Source organism: Myotis nattereri (assembly GCF_964212035.1).
Source record: "Myotis nattereri genome assembly, chromosome: 6".
NCBI classification, from domain to species: Eukaryota; Metazoa; Chordata; class Mammalia; order Chiroptera; family Vespertilionidae; genus Myotis; species Myotis nattereri.
Genome location: NC_138081.1, coordinates 46,279,646 through 46,296,462, shown reverse-complemented (window position 1 = coordinate 46,296,462; position 16,817 = coordinate 46,279,646). Strand labels below are relative to the sequence as shown.

Here is a 16,817-nt window from a genome sequence, read left to right as displayed (position 1 = left end):
TTAGCAACTGTTGCTAGGTCAGACAAGCTTTGCTCATAAAAGCAACTAGAAATGACAAAAAGTGTAGCATGGTACAGCCATTCATTTCCCAAATACTTTCTGTATTAGTTTCTTATTGCTGCTGTAAAAAATTACCACATATTTGGTGGTTTAAAACAACACAAATTTATTCTCTTTGGTCAGAAGTTCAAAATGAATCTTATGAGCCTAAAATTAAGGTGTCAGCAGGGCTTTAGGGAAAATGTTTCCTTACCTTTTCCAACTTCTGTAGACCACCCACATTCCTTGGCTCGTGGCCTTGCATCCTTTAGCCTTTTCTCCCCATTTGCACGGTGACATCACCTCCTCCTTGGATCTTCTGCCTTCCTTTCATAAGGACCTGTGTGAGTATATCAGGCTTCCCCAGATAATAAAATCCTTAACTTAATCACATCTGCCAAGCCTCCTTTGCTATATAAGATAACAGACTCACAGGTTCCAGGGATTAGGACATGGACATCTTCAGAGGTGGGTGGAGAAGGGGAGCATTATTCAGCCCACCACACTTTAAGTGATAAAAGAATTGATTCCTTTTAGACCAGCAAAGGAGGGAGTTTAATTTTCCCCCCAGAAGATCTATAATGTAGTTTTGATGCCATGGCAATAAAACTGGGAAATATCACAGTATTTTAAAGAAAAAATTACTTTCATTAAGTCAGCACTCAAAATTACTAAGCCTGGTTTTTGAAATCACATCCTATCTAATAATAGACAAACATGGTAATTGACGATACCTTCGCTACGCCTCCCATTGGCTAATCAGCATGATATGCAAATTAACCGCCAACAAAGATGGCAGCTAATTTGCATACTGCAGGCAGGGCGGGCCAGGGCAAGCCGCCATCCGGGCCCCCTGTGCCACCTAAGCCCCGCCCCAGCCAGGACCCCCATGTGCAGCCCTGGGAGGGCGGGACCCCCAGGACCCAGAAGACGCCTTGCCTGCAGCCCATGATTGTGATCGTGATCGAAAAGCCGGGCCGCAGGCAAGGCGGCACCCCGGGACCCAGGAGCCCATCGGCGAGGTCTGCAGGTGAAGCAGCAATCAAGCTATGAGGGGGAGGGTGGGGGGAGGAAGGAGCTACAGGAGCAGCTCTGGCCGGAGACTGAAGACTCCTGCAGGAGCGAGGAGCAAAGACTGAAGGCTCCAGCCACAGCAAAGACTGTGTCCAGAGCGAAGATGGAAGGCGGTGGCCAGAGTGAAGGTCTGGGTCCTGGGTGCCAGAGGAAAACTGGTGCTGGCAGCCAGGGGAAAGAAGGCCTATTGCACAAATCTTCGTGCAATGGGCCTCTAGTCTATATATATTCTATATATATAAAAGCCTAATATGCAAATTATCCCAACAGGAGTTAGACCAGGATACCGATCGCTCGCTATGACGTGCTCTGATCACCAGGGGGCGGCACAGAACAAAGGAAGGCCCCAGCCATCAGCTGGAGAAGGGAGGCCCCAGCCGGCAGCCGGCAGCTGGGGAAGGGAAGCCCCGGCCAGCAGTCAGGAAAGGGAGGCCCCAGCCAGCAGCTGGAAGGAAGGCCCAGGCTGGCAGCTGGAAGGCCCTGATCGGGCCTGATTGCTGGCCAGACCTAGGGACCCTACCCGTGCACAAATTTTGTGCACCAGACCTCTAGTAGTTAAGTAATTTATGTAGTTAAATAATTTGTTGCCCTTGTTTTAAAATGTAAAGTCTGCATTCTAAGAACCCCCCTGGTGCCTGAAAAACTGGGACAGATTGGTTAACTATGAAAGATAAGTCTATAAACCAATAAATAATTTAACTATTTGCTTCAGGGAATTGTTGAAAGCTTGCTCCTCTGGGCAAATAACTCCTCTATCAGAACAGATTGATTCCCCAGGCAAAAAGGTCACTTGCCCTTTATTAATCAATAGTCTACTTACCAAGACTTGCTTCAATACCTAATCTATTAGGTCTTGCCCAATCTCAGACAGATTCCCACATTAAAAGACCTCCTTTAACTGCTTGAACCCACACACCAAAATGCTGTCAATATCTTGCCCTAACCATCCCCTTCTTGGACATGACTGACTTTGACAAAATGGCATTTTCCCTTAGAGAATGAATAAAAACATCAACACATAGCCAGTCAGTCTTTGACACTCTACACACACAGACTGTGCTATAACTGTAGCCATCCTGTAAAAAGTATCATAGTTAGGTACTTGTTCCTAAAATTCAATGTGACTTTTATCTCACACTCTTTTTCTTTCACAACCATGTGCCTCACCAAATCTACTGCCACCTTAGTTCATTCATGTGGACATCCACATGGCTCAAGGCTGTAGGCTGTGCAGTTCCTGCTACGATATCTCTTGACGGTTCACCTAACTAATATCTCCCCCACCAAATATCAACTTATTTTGCTGAATACTAGAAGAATTCTAATAGATGTGATACTAAATATGTAAGTTGAAAACAGAATTCAAGTTCATTAATAACCGAAGTCTACAGGGAAACCATAATTATTAAGCAAAACATAGTACTTTACATTAAAAGGCATTTTGCCCTGGCCCATGTGGCTCAGTGGTCAGAGCGTCAGCCCTCGCACCAAAGGGTCCATTCCGGGTCAATGGCACATACCTGGGTTGCCTGTTCCATTCCCAGCCTGGTTGGGGTGCGTGCAGGAGGCAACCAATGGATGTGTCTCTTTCACATTGATGTTTCTCTCTCTGTCCTTCTCTCTCTCTTGCTCCATCCCTACCTTCCACTCTCTAAAAATCAATGGAAAAAATATCCTCTATGAGGATCAAAAAAATGAAAAGGCATTTTATACCACCTAAGTGCAATTTAAACTACATAAAGTGTACCATATAGAGAAACATAGCAAAAAAATATTTTATTTAGGGCTCAGTAGTAAAAATTTAATTTAGTTGCATATAGATAACTCAATTAGCTAAGTTCTTTAATATCTACAAATCAGACATAATTGCATTTTCATGTGTCTTTACAAAAACCACAATAAAGTTTTGGAAATTAAAAATTTACATTATGATAAACTCTGCTTGTATAGCTGTTATTACTTCATAATACTAAATGAAACAAAATTTCAGAGATGAGATTTATTACTGAGCCCTAATTACAATGATTTAGAGAATGGGGTAAATGTCTAGAAATAGAACAGGTCCAGAACCCTTGTCAGAAAGATTTAAATTATATCAGGTAAACCCAGGACAGTGAGGAGACCTTCTTATCTATTGAGTAGTTCTAGTTTTTAAATAACTATAAGAACACCTGGTCTTATGTTTATCATATCATTGTAACATTAATTTACAAAAATTAGATAACTGTGGAGAGCGGCTACAGCGTTAGGACAGGATCAAGCCTCGACTGACTTGTGGCAAAGCCACATCTAAGTCCCAGCTTGGAGGGCAAAGCCCTCCCAGCACAATTATAGCCAAAAGGCTATGGTTGTAATCTTGACCTTACAGTCCGACCCTGAAGTCCTAGGTAGCTAAGGGATGTAGGCTGCAGGGGGCGCAGAAAGTGCTGCCTAAACAAAGCTTGATAGAGTTCAGAGAATGGTAACAACAGGAAAGAAACAGATTTGAAACTCACAAGAACATTGTAAACATCTTGCCCTTGTTTTGCTTTGTGTGATCTGACTGTAAAATAAAGCTTCTGCTTACAGGCTGTGTCACTGTTTCCTCATCCAGGCAGTGATCCACCTGGTCCCAACTGTATTCTCTTGTCTGTTTTCTTTAATCCTTCACCGCCCCTCCTCAGGTTCACCACTGGCCGTGCTGGACGCAGTTCAGATAACAGTTGTAGTAAAAAACACCACCATACCTCATTATAACATAGCTAAAACGAAAAGCCAAAGTATATGAACCATCTGTGACTCTGTAAAAACTATTTGTCTATAACACTGACAATAATATAAGACTTTACAATAATTTACAATTACTTCTTTTTCTTCACAAATATAGATTCTATGCCAGGTGGAAAATAAATATTTCCGTTGCAAATAGCAAAACAAAACTAAACCCTCAAAACAATTGCAAATGCACAACTCATCTTAAAATATCAAAAATACTGTGGAAATTTAACAATACTAGGTACTTTATTATATAGACCTTAATAATTAACAAAAATGACTTCCATTCTCATGGTACTTTTATAAGAGGATTTAATTAAAAAAATACATTGAGACGTTTCCTGTGGAAAAAGAATAATGGCTGCAGCTTTGAAAAGAAAAACTTTTACTATAGTGGTTTGGTTGCAACTGTACAAGAAACATGATATTGTGTATTTATAAAGTCGTATCATTTGATGATTCCAGAGCCCTTATTTAGCTCCATCCATAGTAACCAGCACTATTAATCCCATTTAGATGTCTTCCTCCTCATATAGCTGTGTCCCTCACTATCAATAGCTTCATAGAGGTCCTTTTTATTCTCTTGTGTTGCATGTAGATAACCGATATAAGCCACGCACAGTGAAAGGGTTATTAATCCGAAAGCCATTACCGGTTTGTTCTGTCAAAGAAAAAAATTAAAAAACCTCGTTAAGACTAAGGATTTGAGGAGACCCAAACATCTGTTGTATTTTCCTCTTGACAAAACAAGTCTTTATTACCACACTAGCATTCCTATGATATTCTGAATTAGAATAACTTTTCTAGTTCTTTATTCAATTAACCCAACTCCTGATAATTTAGAGATTGTAGAAGACTGTTGCTTCTCTTCTCCAGTCTTTCTTCTGTCTGTAGCCGGGACATCTCAGACCTCCACCTTCAGGAGGGTGATGTCTGGGCAAGGGGCAGAGGAGACAAGAGGCATGGAAATGGTCCGGTGCTCAAGTTCCCAGTGTTATCTGTGTGACATGGAGAAGTTGCTTAACTTCATTTTATTAGGAAGTGAGGGATGAAGTATACACGCTATTCTTCTCTCCTGAGTTCATCAACAACTGGCAAAAAGCCTTTTATGTCATACGTCAGGTACAGCAAAAATGGCCATGTATATGCTCTCCTCTCGGAACCTATTCTAGCACCTCAGAAATTTAGTCACTGGAACAGATAGGATTCTGTTGTAATGACCTTGATCTTCTACTGGGAAATCCGAGACCCTAAGAGGCAAATCAACTAGCTCTGAATTTTTAACAAGTGTTTAAATGTAGGAAAGATGTTCACATCTCCATAGAAGTGTTTATCTTTATCACTCAACTCAGGTGCTCGCATTTGTGTCCAATAAATGGGCCTTTCCTAGGTCAACGTAAGGGCAGAGTTGCTACACAAGTTTCAGTTCGTATTGTTCCTGTCACCATACCTGCTGTTTATACTATTTCAAATCTGAATCCAAAGAATAAAGGTCAAACTTTTTCACTTGTATAGACATCTAAGAAAGGCCACAAACTCAGAGTAGTTTATATCTGCAATTCTTAAAATGCATTTGACAATTACAAACACATTAAAGTTTTTAAAACATTCTACCTTGATTTAATGATTTGATTGTTAAATTGATCTATTTAACTGTCAGTTTACACTGGCAACTATGTTACTAAAATTCCAACTATTAAAATTCTAATCAAATTCAATACCTTTCAATATTCTATAATAATAAAAGCATAGTAATATGCTAATTAGATCAGCTGTCCTTCCGGACGAAGCCGGGGCTGCGAGGGAAGCCTGGATCTTGGGTGCCAGAGGGAAGCTGGTGCTGGCAGCCAGGGGAAGAAAGGCCTGCTCTTGCACACATTTCGTGAATCGGGCCTCTAGTATTTTACAATAATTTAAGTTACATTTATTTAAAGATAAAATTTATAGCTCTAGCTGGATGGCTCAGTTGGTTGGAGAGTGTCCCATATACCAAAAGGTTTTGGGTTCAATCCCCAGTCGGGCACATGGGAGGCAACCAATCGATGTTTCTCTCTCACATCCATGTTTCTCTCTCTCCCCTTCCTCTCGCTCTAATTGGGCATGTGCGGGGGGGGGGGGGGAGGTGGAGGTGGGGGTGGGGGTAGGAGAGGCCGAGGGAGGTTAATGGGGGAAAAAGGACATATGTACTACTATTTGTAATACTTTAAACAATTTTTCAAAAAGGCAAAATAATAAAATAAAAATAAAACAATAATATAAAAATCAATAAACATATCCTTGAGTGAGGATTAAAACAAAAAAAAAAAGCCCTAGCCAGTTTGGCTCAGCGGACCTAAGAGTCCCAGGTTCTATTCTAGCCAAGGGTACGTACCTCAGTTGCAGGCTCCTCCCCGGCCCGGGCCCTGGTCAGGGCTTGTGCAGGAGGCAACCAATCGATGTGTTTCTCTTACATCAGTGTTTCTCTCTGTCTTTCCCCCTCTCTCTTCCACTCTCTGAATATCAATGGAAAAATATCCTCAGGTGAGGATTAAAAAAATACTACTAATAATAATAAAATTAATAAAATAAAAATTTATATCTATTTAAAAAGTAAAATGTATTATATCAAATATATTCAATAATTTTCATCAAGAATATAAATGATTAGCTGACTGACTCCCTAACAGTGTACAAATGTATGTTTTGAAAGCTTTCACAAAATGTTTGCAATATGCCTTAGGTAAAAACATTATTAAAAGAAGCTGGAATTGTCTATAATAAGGATGAGATTTTTCGTTTTGCTCTGTTTCATCAGAAAGTCCAATTTACTTAATAGAACCTGATCAAACATTAAAAATGTCCTTCAAATTAATACAGCTATTAAAATTTTAAATAGAAATTTGAGTTGATCCATGAAAATAATCACTTTCCATTAAAATTCTCAAATGTCCTTAAAATAATTCATTTTATATGTATATTTAGTGAAACAGCATTTAAGATTTTCCTTCCAACTGCATTTATTCAGAGAGATATTAATAGTCAACACAAAATTTCCATGATAAAATTAAATGTCACAGGAAACAAGAGCTTTCTATTGATGACAGGCTCATTAAACTAAACATGAACGCTTATCCTGCGTGTATCTCTTACAGGTTTAATGAAGAGCTCCGGATTCACAGCCCGAAATAACGTTGTCGTTTGGACCCCTCTGAGCCCTGGGTTTCGAAAGTCTTTCTCTTTGGGTGGCTCCTTTTTAAAGGCTGGAGGCTCAGGTGCTGAAGACATCCTGACTGAGGATGATTTATTACCTAAAAATAAAAAAGAGACCTTTTTCCTTTGTGATTGTTTTTTATAATGCTCTGTAAAACGCTATACTAATTTTTTTAAATTACAGTCCAGATATATACCAAAAGTGACTGTCAATTATTTTATTACTTTGTAAAACACATGCTTTGTCAATAGTGCTCTAAGTTTGTTTGACAAAATGGTTATTTTTCATCTCTCAGAACCAGTGAGGTGAGCAAAAGTTGTTTCTTACAGAAGCCTGGAGCATTATTTGTTGGTCTGAGTCGCACTGTATCTTGCTATATGAAGGAGGCACTAGGCTAGGAGTGGCCATTGGTTATCCACAACCTTCTCTATTTCCTTCCACTTCCACTCTTTCTCGCCTTCCACAGCCCTCTCAGGACACCAATCTGAGAGAAAACTAGCATTCTTTTGCTCAATTTCTCCTACAGTTCCTCCCCTGTCCCACTTTCCCTTCAGGCTCCCCCCTCTTCCCCATTGGCCCAAGCAAGCATTAGTACTAAGTAGTAAGGGTAAGTAGCTGTTTGTCCTCACTCCCCCTTTGCCTATAGCTATTCCTTGGAACACTCATTGGGGCTTTGTCTATACAAGTATTCTTTAAGTCTTCCATTTTATAGACTTTACTAGAGTCCTGGTGCATGAATTCGTGCCCGCGGGGGAGGGGGGTATTGGGGGGAAGAGAGGGGACGTGGGAGGTTGGCTGGCCCTGCCTCCAATCGGGGTGGGAGGGACTGATCAGGGGCGGGCCAGCCAGGGGGAGGAGCCACAGGCAGTAGGCTGGCTGGCCCTGCCCCCTGATGGGGCTCCCGGTTGAGTTCCCGGTAGAGGGGACAATTTGTATATTAGCTTTTTATTATATAGGACAAAAGCAATATTTTTGCAACTTTATTAGTTATAGCAGTTCAGTTTTTTCAAACATCTTTGTTGCAGTAGTCACTAAATATTGATCCATTCCACTTAATTGGGTAAACACTTCATCAGGAACATCCGCTTTAAGGGAAAGGATAAAGGATAGTCAACACTTTCTACATTTGCAAGGACTTCTGAAACGTTCACTGTAGGTGGTTCCATCACGTGTTCCCCTTAGATGTTATGGTTATCATTGTTGTCATCATACTCCCATCATCACTTTCTGGTTCCATTTTGACATTAGTTAGCACTTCTGCAGCAATTGCAGGATTTGCAAAGTCTTTGGATATAGTTAAACTGATACCTGCAGCCATGGTCTTCAAAATCAAACTGATTTGAGAGACCAGTGACTAGCAATTGAGTACCAGACTAATTCAAATACCACATTTGGTTTTTGGTCTTCTTCCAATTTAACCTTGGGGGATTCCACAGGAGTCATGCCTGTTTTCTGCAAACATTTCACTACTGTGGATGGCTCTACCGATCACCAGGTCTCAGCAACCATGCCAATGGCTTGCTTCATTTATTTTCTGTTTTCCCTTCATCATTTAAATTTACAGTTGTTTCTGCAGTGAGCTCTCACCATACAAATTATAACCTAACCAGATGGCTGCATAATTCAGTGGGAAAACTCAACACATGCATGACCCAAGCATAGGAGAATGTTGTGGGCAGAGCAACTACTTACCAGCAAGAGGATGTTGCATTTTGCTCCTTTCATTCTCTTGCCAACCTTCCTCAGCCATTCATTAAAAATTTAGAGTTGCGCCGGAACCGGTTTGGCTCAGTGGATAGAGCGTCGGCCTGCGGACTGAAAGGTCCCAGGTTCGATTCCGGTCAAGGGCATGTACCTGGGTTGCGGGCATATCCCCAGTAGGAGATGTGCAAGAGGCAGCTGATCGATGTTTCTCTCTCATCGATGTTTCTAACTCTCTATCTCTCTCCCTTCCTCTCTGTAAAAAATCAATAAAATATATTAAAAAAAAAAATTTAGAGTTGCACATTAGCTTGGTAATCACAGGGGAGTTAGTGAACATTTCTGAAGCCCTGAGGGTTAACTGACTTGCCAATGACAAGTGGTCTCATCTTTTCGGTGAAGGATGCATTACAGAAGAACAGCAATCTATCTGTTTACCTCCTTTTGCAAAGTCCACCTACTAGGGCATGAAGTATATGAGGTAACAACTCGTAAATTTCATCAGCATTTAAAACATCGCTCAAGCTGTAACTAGTAATTGCTTTTTAAATTCCTTCTGCATGTGAGTTACTAATTTTCTCTACTGGAACAGTTTTCTTTTCACTACAGACAACTTCTTAAACAACTCTCTAACATGCCTACAATTTCTTCAGCGGGCACACAGTAGCTTGAAACTCATCATGCCCAAGGCTGGCAAAAAATCCAATGCTTTCTGCTGAATCAATGGTCAACTCACATGCCAAATTCTTGTATAAACCTCGCAATAACATGCAAAAACAGCTATAAAAGGGATTTCAAATTCAATTCTGCTCTAGTCCCAGAATCCCTTTAACTTCCAATTCAGTTTTGGCTCAATATTTCAAAAATGTAGAAGGAGTGATGCTAAACTCCTTTGTTACTTCTCCTTTCTTGTGGCAACCATGTACTGATTCTATTGCTCTCATTTTCTTCTATAAAATCTGCGGGCATGTCACCTTTCCCTCTTAGCCATGGGAGTAGGATAAATGGCATGTACAAATGTATTTCGAATTTAAGTCAAAATGTTGGTCAATTGGTGGCTTAGGCTAGGTGCCAGTGATATTTCTACTTATGCTAATAATGTGTTTGAATGTAATGTGGGAAGAGAAAATTCAGAAAGAAGCAATCATTAAAGTGGAAGCAGTATTACAGTCTGTAAATAGACCCTGCCTATTAGAAATGTAAAGCAAGAAACCGTTAACACGATAGCCACGTAGTTGGGACTGAATCACAGTCTCAGAGTACACCACTAATTGAAAGTGGGCATTATGTAAAAATACTAACAAGGCCTCAAAAAGCAAATATACAAAGGTAAAAGTCATGCTCAGCAGAAACTGACAAAAGCAGCATTTTCCTTTAATCACTGAGAACTAGCTGTGTATAATTAAAACAAAGCTACCTGGCTTTAAACTGTTTACTGGAAAGAAAAACAAGGTAATGGGGGAGGTGGGTATAGAGAGCACAGTTATCATACACTTTCTGTTGATGATAATGTGTCAAGAATTGAGGATAATTAACTCACTACTAACCTCAAGTCCAAAATATATATATATATATATATATATATATATATATATATATATATATATATATTTTCATATATATATATTTTCATATATATATATTTATGTATATATAAACAATATGCATACTGTGTGGAGAGAGAGAGAGAGAAGAGTAGTTATAGCCAACAAACATTTCACTATTTTAAAATTAAAGGGATGTAGTGGTGTTGAATGTCATGAAATTCAACTTATATCAGGTGTCTGTAAAAACTATGCATTCAGAATGTTCTAACATGAATTGTAATGACTTAATTTTAATTGTAAAATTCATTGGTCTCTTCTTTTCCTTAGCAAACCTACATTTCCTTTGTAATGAATCAAAGAAATAACTCAGCAAGGTAGTAAACAGACTGCAACCCCCAGACAGCCACAGTCACCTTAATAATGCACTGTATGTGTTAAACTCTTTATCAAAAATAACAAAGAATACCTGGGCTGGAAACCACTGCAGATGTTTACTGAAAGGACACTTACAAATTTAGGGATTACCTACTACACTCTTTGGGGGGGGGGGCGCAAAAGTAGGTCTACAATAAATAATAAATAATAATACAAGAATAAACTGAGTTCCGCGTACTCACAACAAGTTTTCATATCTACCTACGAAGAAGATCTCAACTAAATTGCATTTACTTCCTATGTCCCTCTCTGGTAAAGAGTTCTGTACTTTTTTCTCTTCTTGTGAAGGAAATATGCAATGATGGGGAAAGGAAGCAGCAGAGATAAAGGACTGCCTCTCTGCATGGCTTCATGGGGGACAATCACACCTCAAAGTGTTAGTGGGAATGGTGCCCCCATTGACTTAATGCACAATTTTTGAGGATGTACAAGATGCTCTGAGATAGAGTCAGGACTGGTCATTTCTGAATGATGTTCCCTCCTTCAGTAAAATTCTTGCTTAGAGGGATGATCCATAATGTATTTGGCAACAGACATTAAATCATTCACTGGCATAAAATTGGCCTATCTATATTATATCATGCATGACAATTAGACCATGATATAAGAACATGAATTACTTTGGGGGAAAATTTAATCTTCAGATATTCAGTTTTGAAATAAGCATCTCAATAGAAGATATAGCAAAAGAAAATTATCATAATCCTAGAATGTTAGTGAGAAGGAACCTTAGCAATAATCAAACCCTTTCTTATAATAGACTTAGGGAATTATAAAATGGACGAAATATTTTTATCAGATATATAGTTGTTATTTTAGTTTCACATACCACACTATCTTCTAATTTGAGAAAATAACTCAAAGTCTGAGGCAGAACACCTTAAAAATAATTTAAATTAGAACAAATTTGAGATAGAATCAAAGGACTTGATATCTTGAGGGAATCCAGCATATCCTCAGATTCCTGCTTTGCTATTTATAAGCTGTCTGTGTGTAAGTGACAACCTCTCTGGGCCTCAGTTTCTCCTTTAGAAAAGGGGTAATATGAACCACTGCGTAGAATTACTGTGTGCATTAAATAACATTTCTAAAAGGATATGTCCAATAAATGGTAGCTACTGTCATCCTCACCAACATATCCAATAAATGGTAGGTAGCTATTATCCTCACCATCTGGTCCAATCTCCTTTAAAAAAAACCCATATATATATATATATATATACACTAGAGGCCCGGTGCACAAAAATTTGTGCACTCGGTGGGGGGGGGGGGGGGAGGGAAGCTCCCTCAGCCCGGCCTGTGCCTCTCGCAGTCTGGGACCCCTCGGGAGATAATGACCTGCTGGCTTAGGCCTGCTCCCGGGTGGCAGAGGGCAGGCCCATTCTCTAGGTGCAGCCCTTGGTTGGGCTCAGAGCAGGGCCGATTGGGGAGTTGGGGCGCTGCCCCCTGTCATGCACAGAGCAGGGCGGATTGGGAGGTTGCGATGCCACCCTCAGTCATGCTCAGGGTAGGGCCGATTGGGGGGTTGGGGCACCGCCCCCTGTCACACTCAAGGCAGAGTCGATGGGGAGGTTGTGGCACCACCCCCTGTCACACACAGAGCAGGGCCAATAAGGGGGTTGGGGCGCTGCCCCCTGTCATGCACAGAGCAGGGCCCATCAGGGGGGTTGGGGCTCTTTACCCTGTCACGCACCGAGCAGGGCCAATCAGGGGGTTGGGGTGCTGCCCCCGTCACACACAGAGCAGGGCCCATCAGGGGGTTGGGGCACCGCCCTCTATCACCCACAGAGCAGAGCCGATCAGGGGGTTGGGGCGCTGCCACTCTCACACTCAGGGCAGGGCCGATGGGGAGGTTATGGCTCTACCCCATCACACACAGAGCAGGGCCTGTGGGGGAGGGGGGGTTGGGGAGCTCCCCCCTATCAGGCACAGAGCAGGGCTGATCAGGGGGTTGGGGCGCCTTCCCCTGTCACGAACAGAGCAGGGCGGATAGGGAGGTTGTGGCCCCGCCCCTTGTCACACACAGAGCCGCAGGGCAATCAGGGGGTTTGGGCGCTGCCCCCTGTCACGCTTATCCCGGTGCCGGGAGGCCTCATGGCTCTGCTGATTCCGGTGCTGGGAGGCATATTACCCTTTTACTATATAGGGTAGAGGCCTGGTGCACAGTTGGGTGCCGGCTGGTTTGCCCTGAAGGGTGTCCTGGATCAGGGTGGGGGTCCCCACTGGGGTGCCTGGCCAGCCTGGGTGAGGGGATGATGGCTGTTTGCAACTGGTCACACACCCTTCAGGGTGGGGGTCCCCACTGGGGTGCCTGGCCAGCCTGGGTGAGGGGATGATGGCTGTTTGCAGCTGGTCACACACCCTTCAGGGTGGGGGTCCCCACTGGGGTGCCTGGCCAGTCTGGGTGAGGGGCTGAGGGCTATTTTCAGGCTGTGGGTGACCGAAGCTCCCAACTGCTCCTTTTTTCTTTTTTTCTTTTTTTTTATTCTGGGCCAGCTTTAGCTTGAGGCTTGGCTCCAGCTCTTAGGCCTCCGCTGCTGATAGTAGGTTTCTGGCCTTTGCTTACAATGTTGCGAATCTGTTGGCTGAAGTCCGGCGGTATTTGTTACAATGTTTCTTAAACTGCCCGCTCAGAGGCCTGCAGCTGCAGGCGGGGGACGTTGGAGTCCTCTGTCACGGAGGCAACCAAGCCTCATGTTAGTTTCAAGCTGCCTGGCTGCCGGCTACCATCTTGGCTGACAGTTAATTTGCATATCTCGCTGATTAGCCAATGAAAAGGGTAGCAGTCCTACGCCAATTACCATGTTTCTCTTTTATTAGTGTAGATATTATTGATTTTTTACAGAGAGGAAGGGAGAGGGATAGAGAGTTAGAAACATCGATCAGCTGCCTCCTGCACACTTCCTACTGGGGATGTGCCCGCAACCAAGGTACATGCCCTTAGCCGGAATCCAAACTGGGACCCTTGAGTCTGCAGGCAGACGCTCTACCCACTGAGCCAAACCGGCCAGGGCCAATCTCCTTCTTTAAACAATGAGAAACTTAAACCCAAAGAGGTTGTGCCTTTGGCTATGGGAGAATGAGATAATCCTGTCTCTCAATCTCCTGCCCACCCCCATATCCCCACTTTACTCCTAAATCGACAGGACTGGGCATTTATGCTATTACAAGAGATAAGAAACATAAACTTGTCTTCACTTAAATTTTTAAAAATGGATTCTGTATTGTTTCTAATGTAAAAAACACGAGTAAGAAGAACCTCTCCAGCTTTGGATTTACTGCCCCTGAAGTAAGGTTCTGCCAGTGGCTGTGGCAGGCCCTCTGAGGCTGTCCATACTATCCGGGCGCACTCGCCTCCCTACGCTGTGGCCCCTACTCTGCCGCTGGCCGGGACTCAGAGGACAGGTGCGTCCCAGCCTCCAGAAAAGGCACGGCCCTCGGCGGGGTGCAGGCATTGTCCTGCGGGGGACACAGGGCTGCTGACAGCTACAGAGAGAGAGGCACCGCAGGTGCAAACAAGGGCATATCCATCTTCCCGAAAGAGAGCCTGGTGAGCTAGGGCACCAGGAAACTGCCCAGGAAACGGGAGGGTTTCTTAATTAAGGTGGACGTGTCCACGGAAGCGTCACGGACCCGTGTCAGGCTCCCGGTGCGAGGGGCGGGCAAGGGCCCCCGTGGGTCAGTAATGTCCGAGACCTGGCTCAGGGCACCCCGCAGTGGCGGGAATCTTGGGTGCTCGACAGAGCCCCACGCACCTAGGAGTGAGGCCCGCAGGGCGGCAGGGCCCGCGAAGGCCAGGAACGAGCGTGCGGCGGGGCGACCGCCCAGTCCCCGCCACCCCGCCACCCCGCCACCCCCGGCGCTCACCTGCCGCAGGGTCACCTCCTCTCGGGGCCCGCGACGCTCCGCCCCGTCTCCGCCTGCGGGAAAGAGCGTCCTGCCGCGCCCGCCGGCTCTGCCCCACAGCGACCCCTACAGTTTGGAGGCTGCGGCGCGGGCGCTGCAGGCACGAGGCTCCAGTGACTCCCGGGCCCTCGTGCCCGCCCCAGATGATTGGCTGGCTGGAGTTTGCAAGGGGTGTGTTTTGATTTCTTACATTTTTACCGTTCGTTTCCAGCCTCCCAGGTTCAAATAACCTTCCAACTTTGTGTGTGTGTTGTAAAAATAAAAGAAGAAGAAAGAAAGAAATAAAAGAAGAAGAAATAAAAAGAATTATATAAATTTATATAATGGAAGGAGAAAGCATTATCTTTTGGGAAAGAAGGCTTAGATATGGTCTCTTCCAACCCACATATTCACATGTACAGTTAATACTCTGCCATTCTATTAGTGCCTTGAGATGCCAAGATGCAAGCTATGTGTGTAGCTGTGGTTATCATAAGAATAGCTATGGATCCCTGTTTGCAAATACTTTCCTGATTTAAATTTGTGGGGATACAAGTTATATTAAAACAAACACAATACAATATCAGGTGCCCAGATCTTGACATGGATTTATGTAAAGCTCTGGCAAGTGGATTTTGAATTTAAAAGTTGTTCTCTCAAGTCAAATTATCTTTATATTTGATTAGAGGTTTCATTTTTTAAAAATATATTTTATTGATTTTTTTACAGAGAGGAAGGGAGAGGGATAGAGAGTTAGAAACGTTGATGAGAGAGAGAGACATTGATCAGCTGCCTCCTGCACATTCCCTACTAGGGATGTGCCCGCAACCAAGGTACATGCCCTTGACCTGACCGCAATCGAACCTGGGACCCTTGAGTCTGCAGGCGGATGCTCTATCCACTGAGCCAAACCGGTTAGGGTGAGGTTTCATTTTTTAAAGTTCATTGGTATCTGCTATTATTAGGCAATCTGAAAAAATAAGTTAAACTTAAAACCTGTTTGCGACATGAAAAGGTGCTAAACATTACTTATCAGGGAAATGCATATCAAAACCACAATGAGATATCACTTCACACCTGGTAGAATGGCTATTATAAAAAAGACACGGTCTTTTGCAAAGCAAACATTTTGAACTTTGATGAAGTCCAAATTATCCACTTTTCTTTATTTTTGGCTTGTGCTTTTTCTATCATTTCTAAGAACTCTTTGCCTATCCCTAGTTTTCAAAGAGTTTTTCCTATGTTCTTTTCTAAAATTTTATAGCAATGTTTTACATTTAGCTCTATAATACATTTTGAGTTAATTTTTTATAAAGTACAAGATTTAAGTTGAGATTTAATTTTGAGGGGGTCAATTGCTACCCATTCATATACTTGTTTTTCATTTGGGCATCCTCTTTTCCAAAAATATCTATTCTTTGCTTGCTTTTCTATTGGATTTTCTAAGTTGTTCTTATTGATTTGCGTAAGTTCTAAAAAAAAAATACTGGCTATGAGTCTCTTTGCAGATGTATTGCAAATATCTTCTCCCAATTGTGATTGCCTTTTCACTCCCTTAATGGTATCTTCTGATGTTAATGAAATTCGATGATCAAGTCCTTGAAAAATTGAAATTCACTTTACTAACCCTTATGATTACTGTTTTTAGTATCATGTTTAATAAATCATTTTCTACATCAAAGTCATGAAAATATTCTTTGTTATCTTCTAGAATCTGAGACTCTTTATTGTTTTCTCTTTCTTGTTTACATCTACAATTCTTCTAGAGTTATGTTTGTGTAATGTGTGAGGTAGGAATTAACATTCATTATTTTCCATACATATTTCCACTTGACCAGCACTGTCTATTGTAAAGAGGGTCCTTTCCCCATTGCACTGCAGTACCACCGTGGTGAAAAAATTAAGGGGTTTTCTCTGGACTTCCAAGGGATTGGTTTATGTAATTGTGGCAGCTGGTTAAGTTGGTCCTATAAGGCTGTCACCTCCTGGTCTGGTGCTGGAGTTCAAAGTCCAGAGTTGGTAGTCAGGAAGGGAAGATCATGAAGCGAGCTGGAACTCAGAATCCTGAGTTGGAAACCCACAAGGAGGGACTGAAACCTTTGTTCTTGTTGCCTCTGACCTTGGTGACAGGAGTACCCTACAGAAGCCCCCAGTTGTAGAGCTAAACACACACCTGGACCAGGAGTCAGGGG

General features: G+C 42.6%; 1 protein-coding gene across 2 annotated transcripts; it reads right to left on the bottom strand.

The window, feature by feature from the left end:
• Nucleotides 1-4,162: 4,162 nt before the first annotated feature.
• SMIM8 (small integral membrane protein 8) lies at nucleotides 4,163-14,696 on the bottom strand. 2 transcript variants are annotated; one of them, XM_081094017.1, is made up of 3 exons: nucleotides 14,608-14,696; nucleotides 6,997-7,154; nucleotides 4,163-4,528 (listed from the first exon to the last, which is right to left on the bottom strand). In XM_081094017.1, the coding sequence occupies exons 2-3, from the start codon at nucleotides 7,129-7,131 to the stop codon at nucleotides 4,370-4,372; spliced, it is 294 nt and encodes a 97-aa protein (XP_080950143.1). In that variant the 5' UTR covers nucleotides 7,132-7,154; nucleotides 14,608-14,696; the 3' UTR covers nucleotides 4,163-4,369. The 2 variants fall into 2 exon arrangements, with proteins under 2 accessions (XP_080950143.1, XP_080950142.1); XM_081094016.1 differs by lacking the exon at nucleotides 14,608-14,696 and adding an exon at nucleotides 8,750-10,016.
• Between the last annotated feature and the right edge of the window lie 2,121 nt (nucleotides 14,697-16,817).

Coding starts and splice junctions, on each gene's coding strand:
- SMIM8 (XM_081094016.1), bottom strand. CDS start 8,807: ATGGCTGAGGAAGGTTGGCAAGAGAATGAAAGGAGCAAAATGCAACAT. Junction 7,155..8,749: donor AATGCAACATCCTCTTGCTG/GTAAGTAGTTGC, acceptor TTTTATTTTTAG/GTAATAAATCATCCTCAGTC. Junction 4,529..6,996: donor CGGAGCTCTTCATTAAACCT/GTAAGAGATACA, acceptor TTTCTTTGACAG/AACAAACCGGTAATGGCTTT.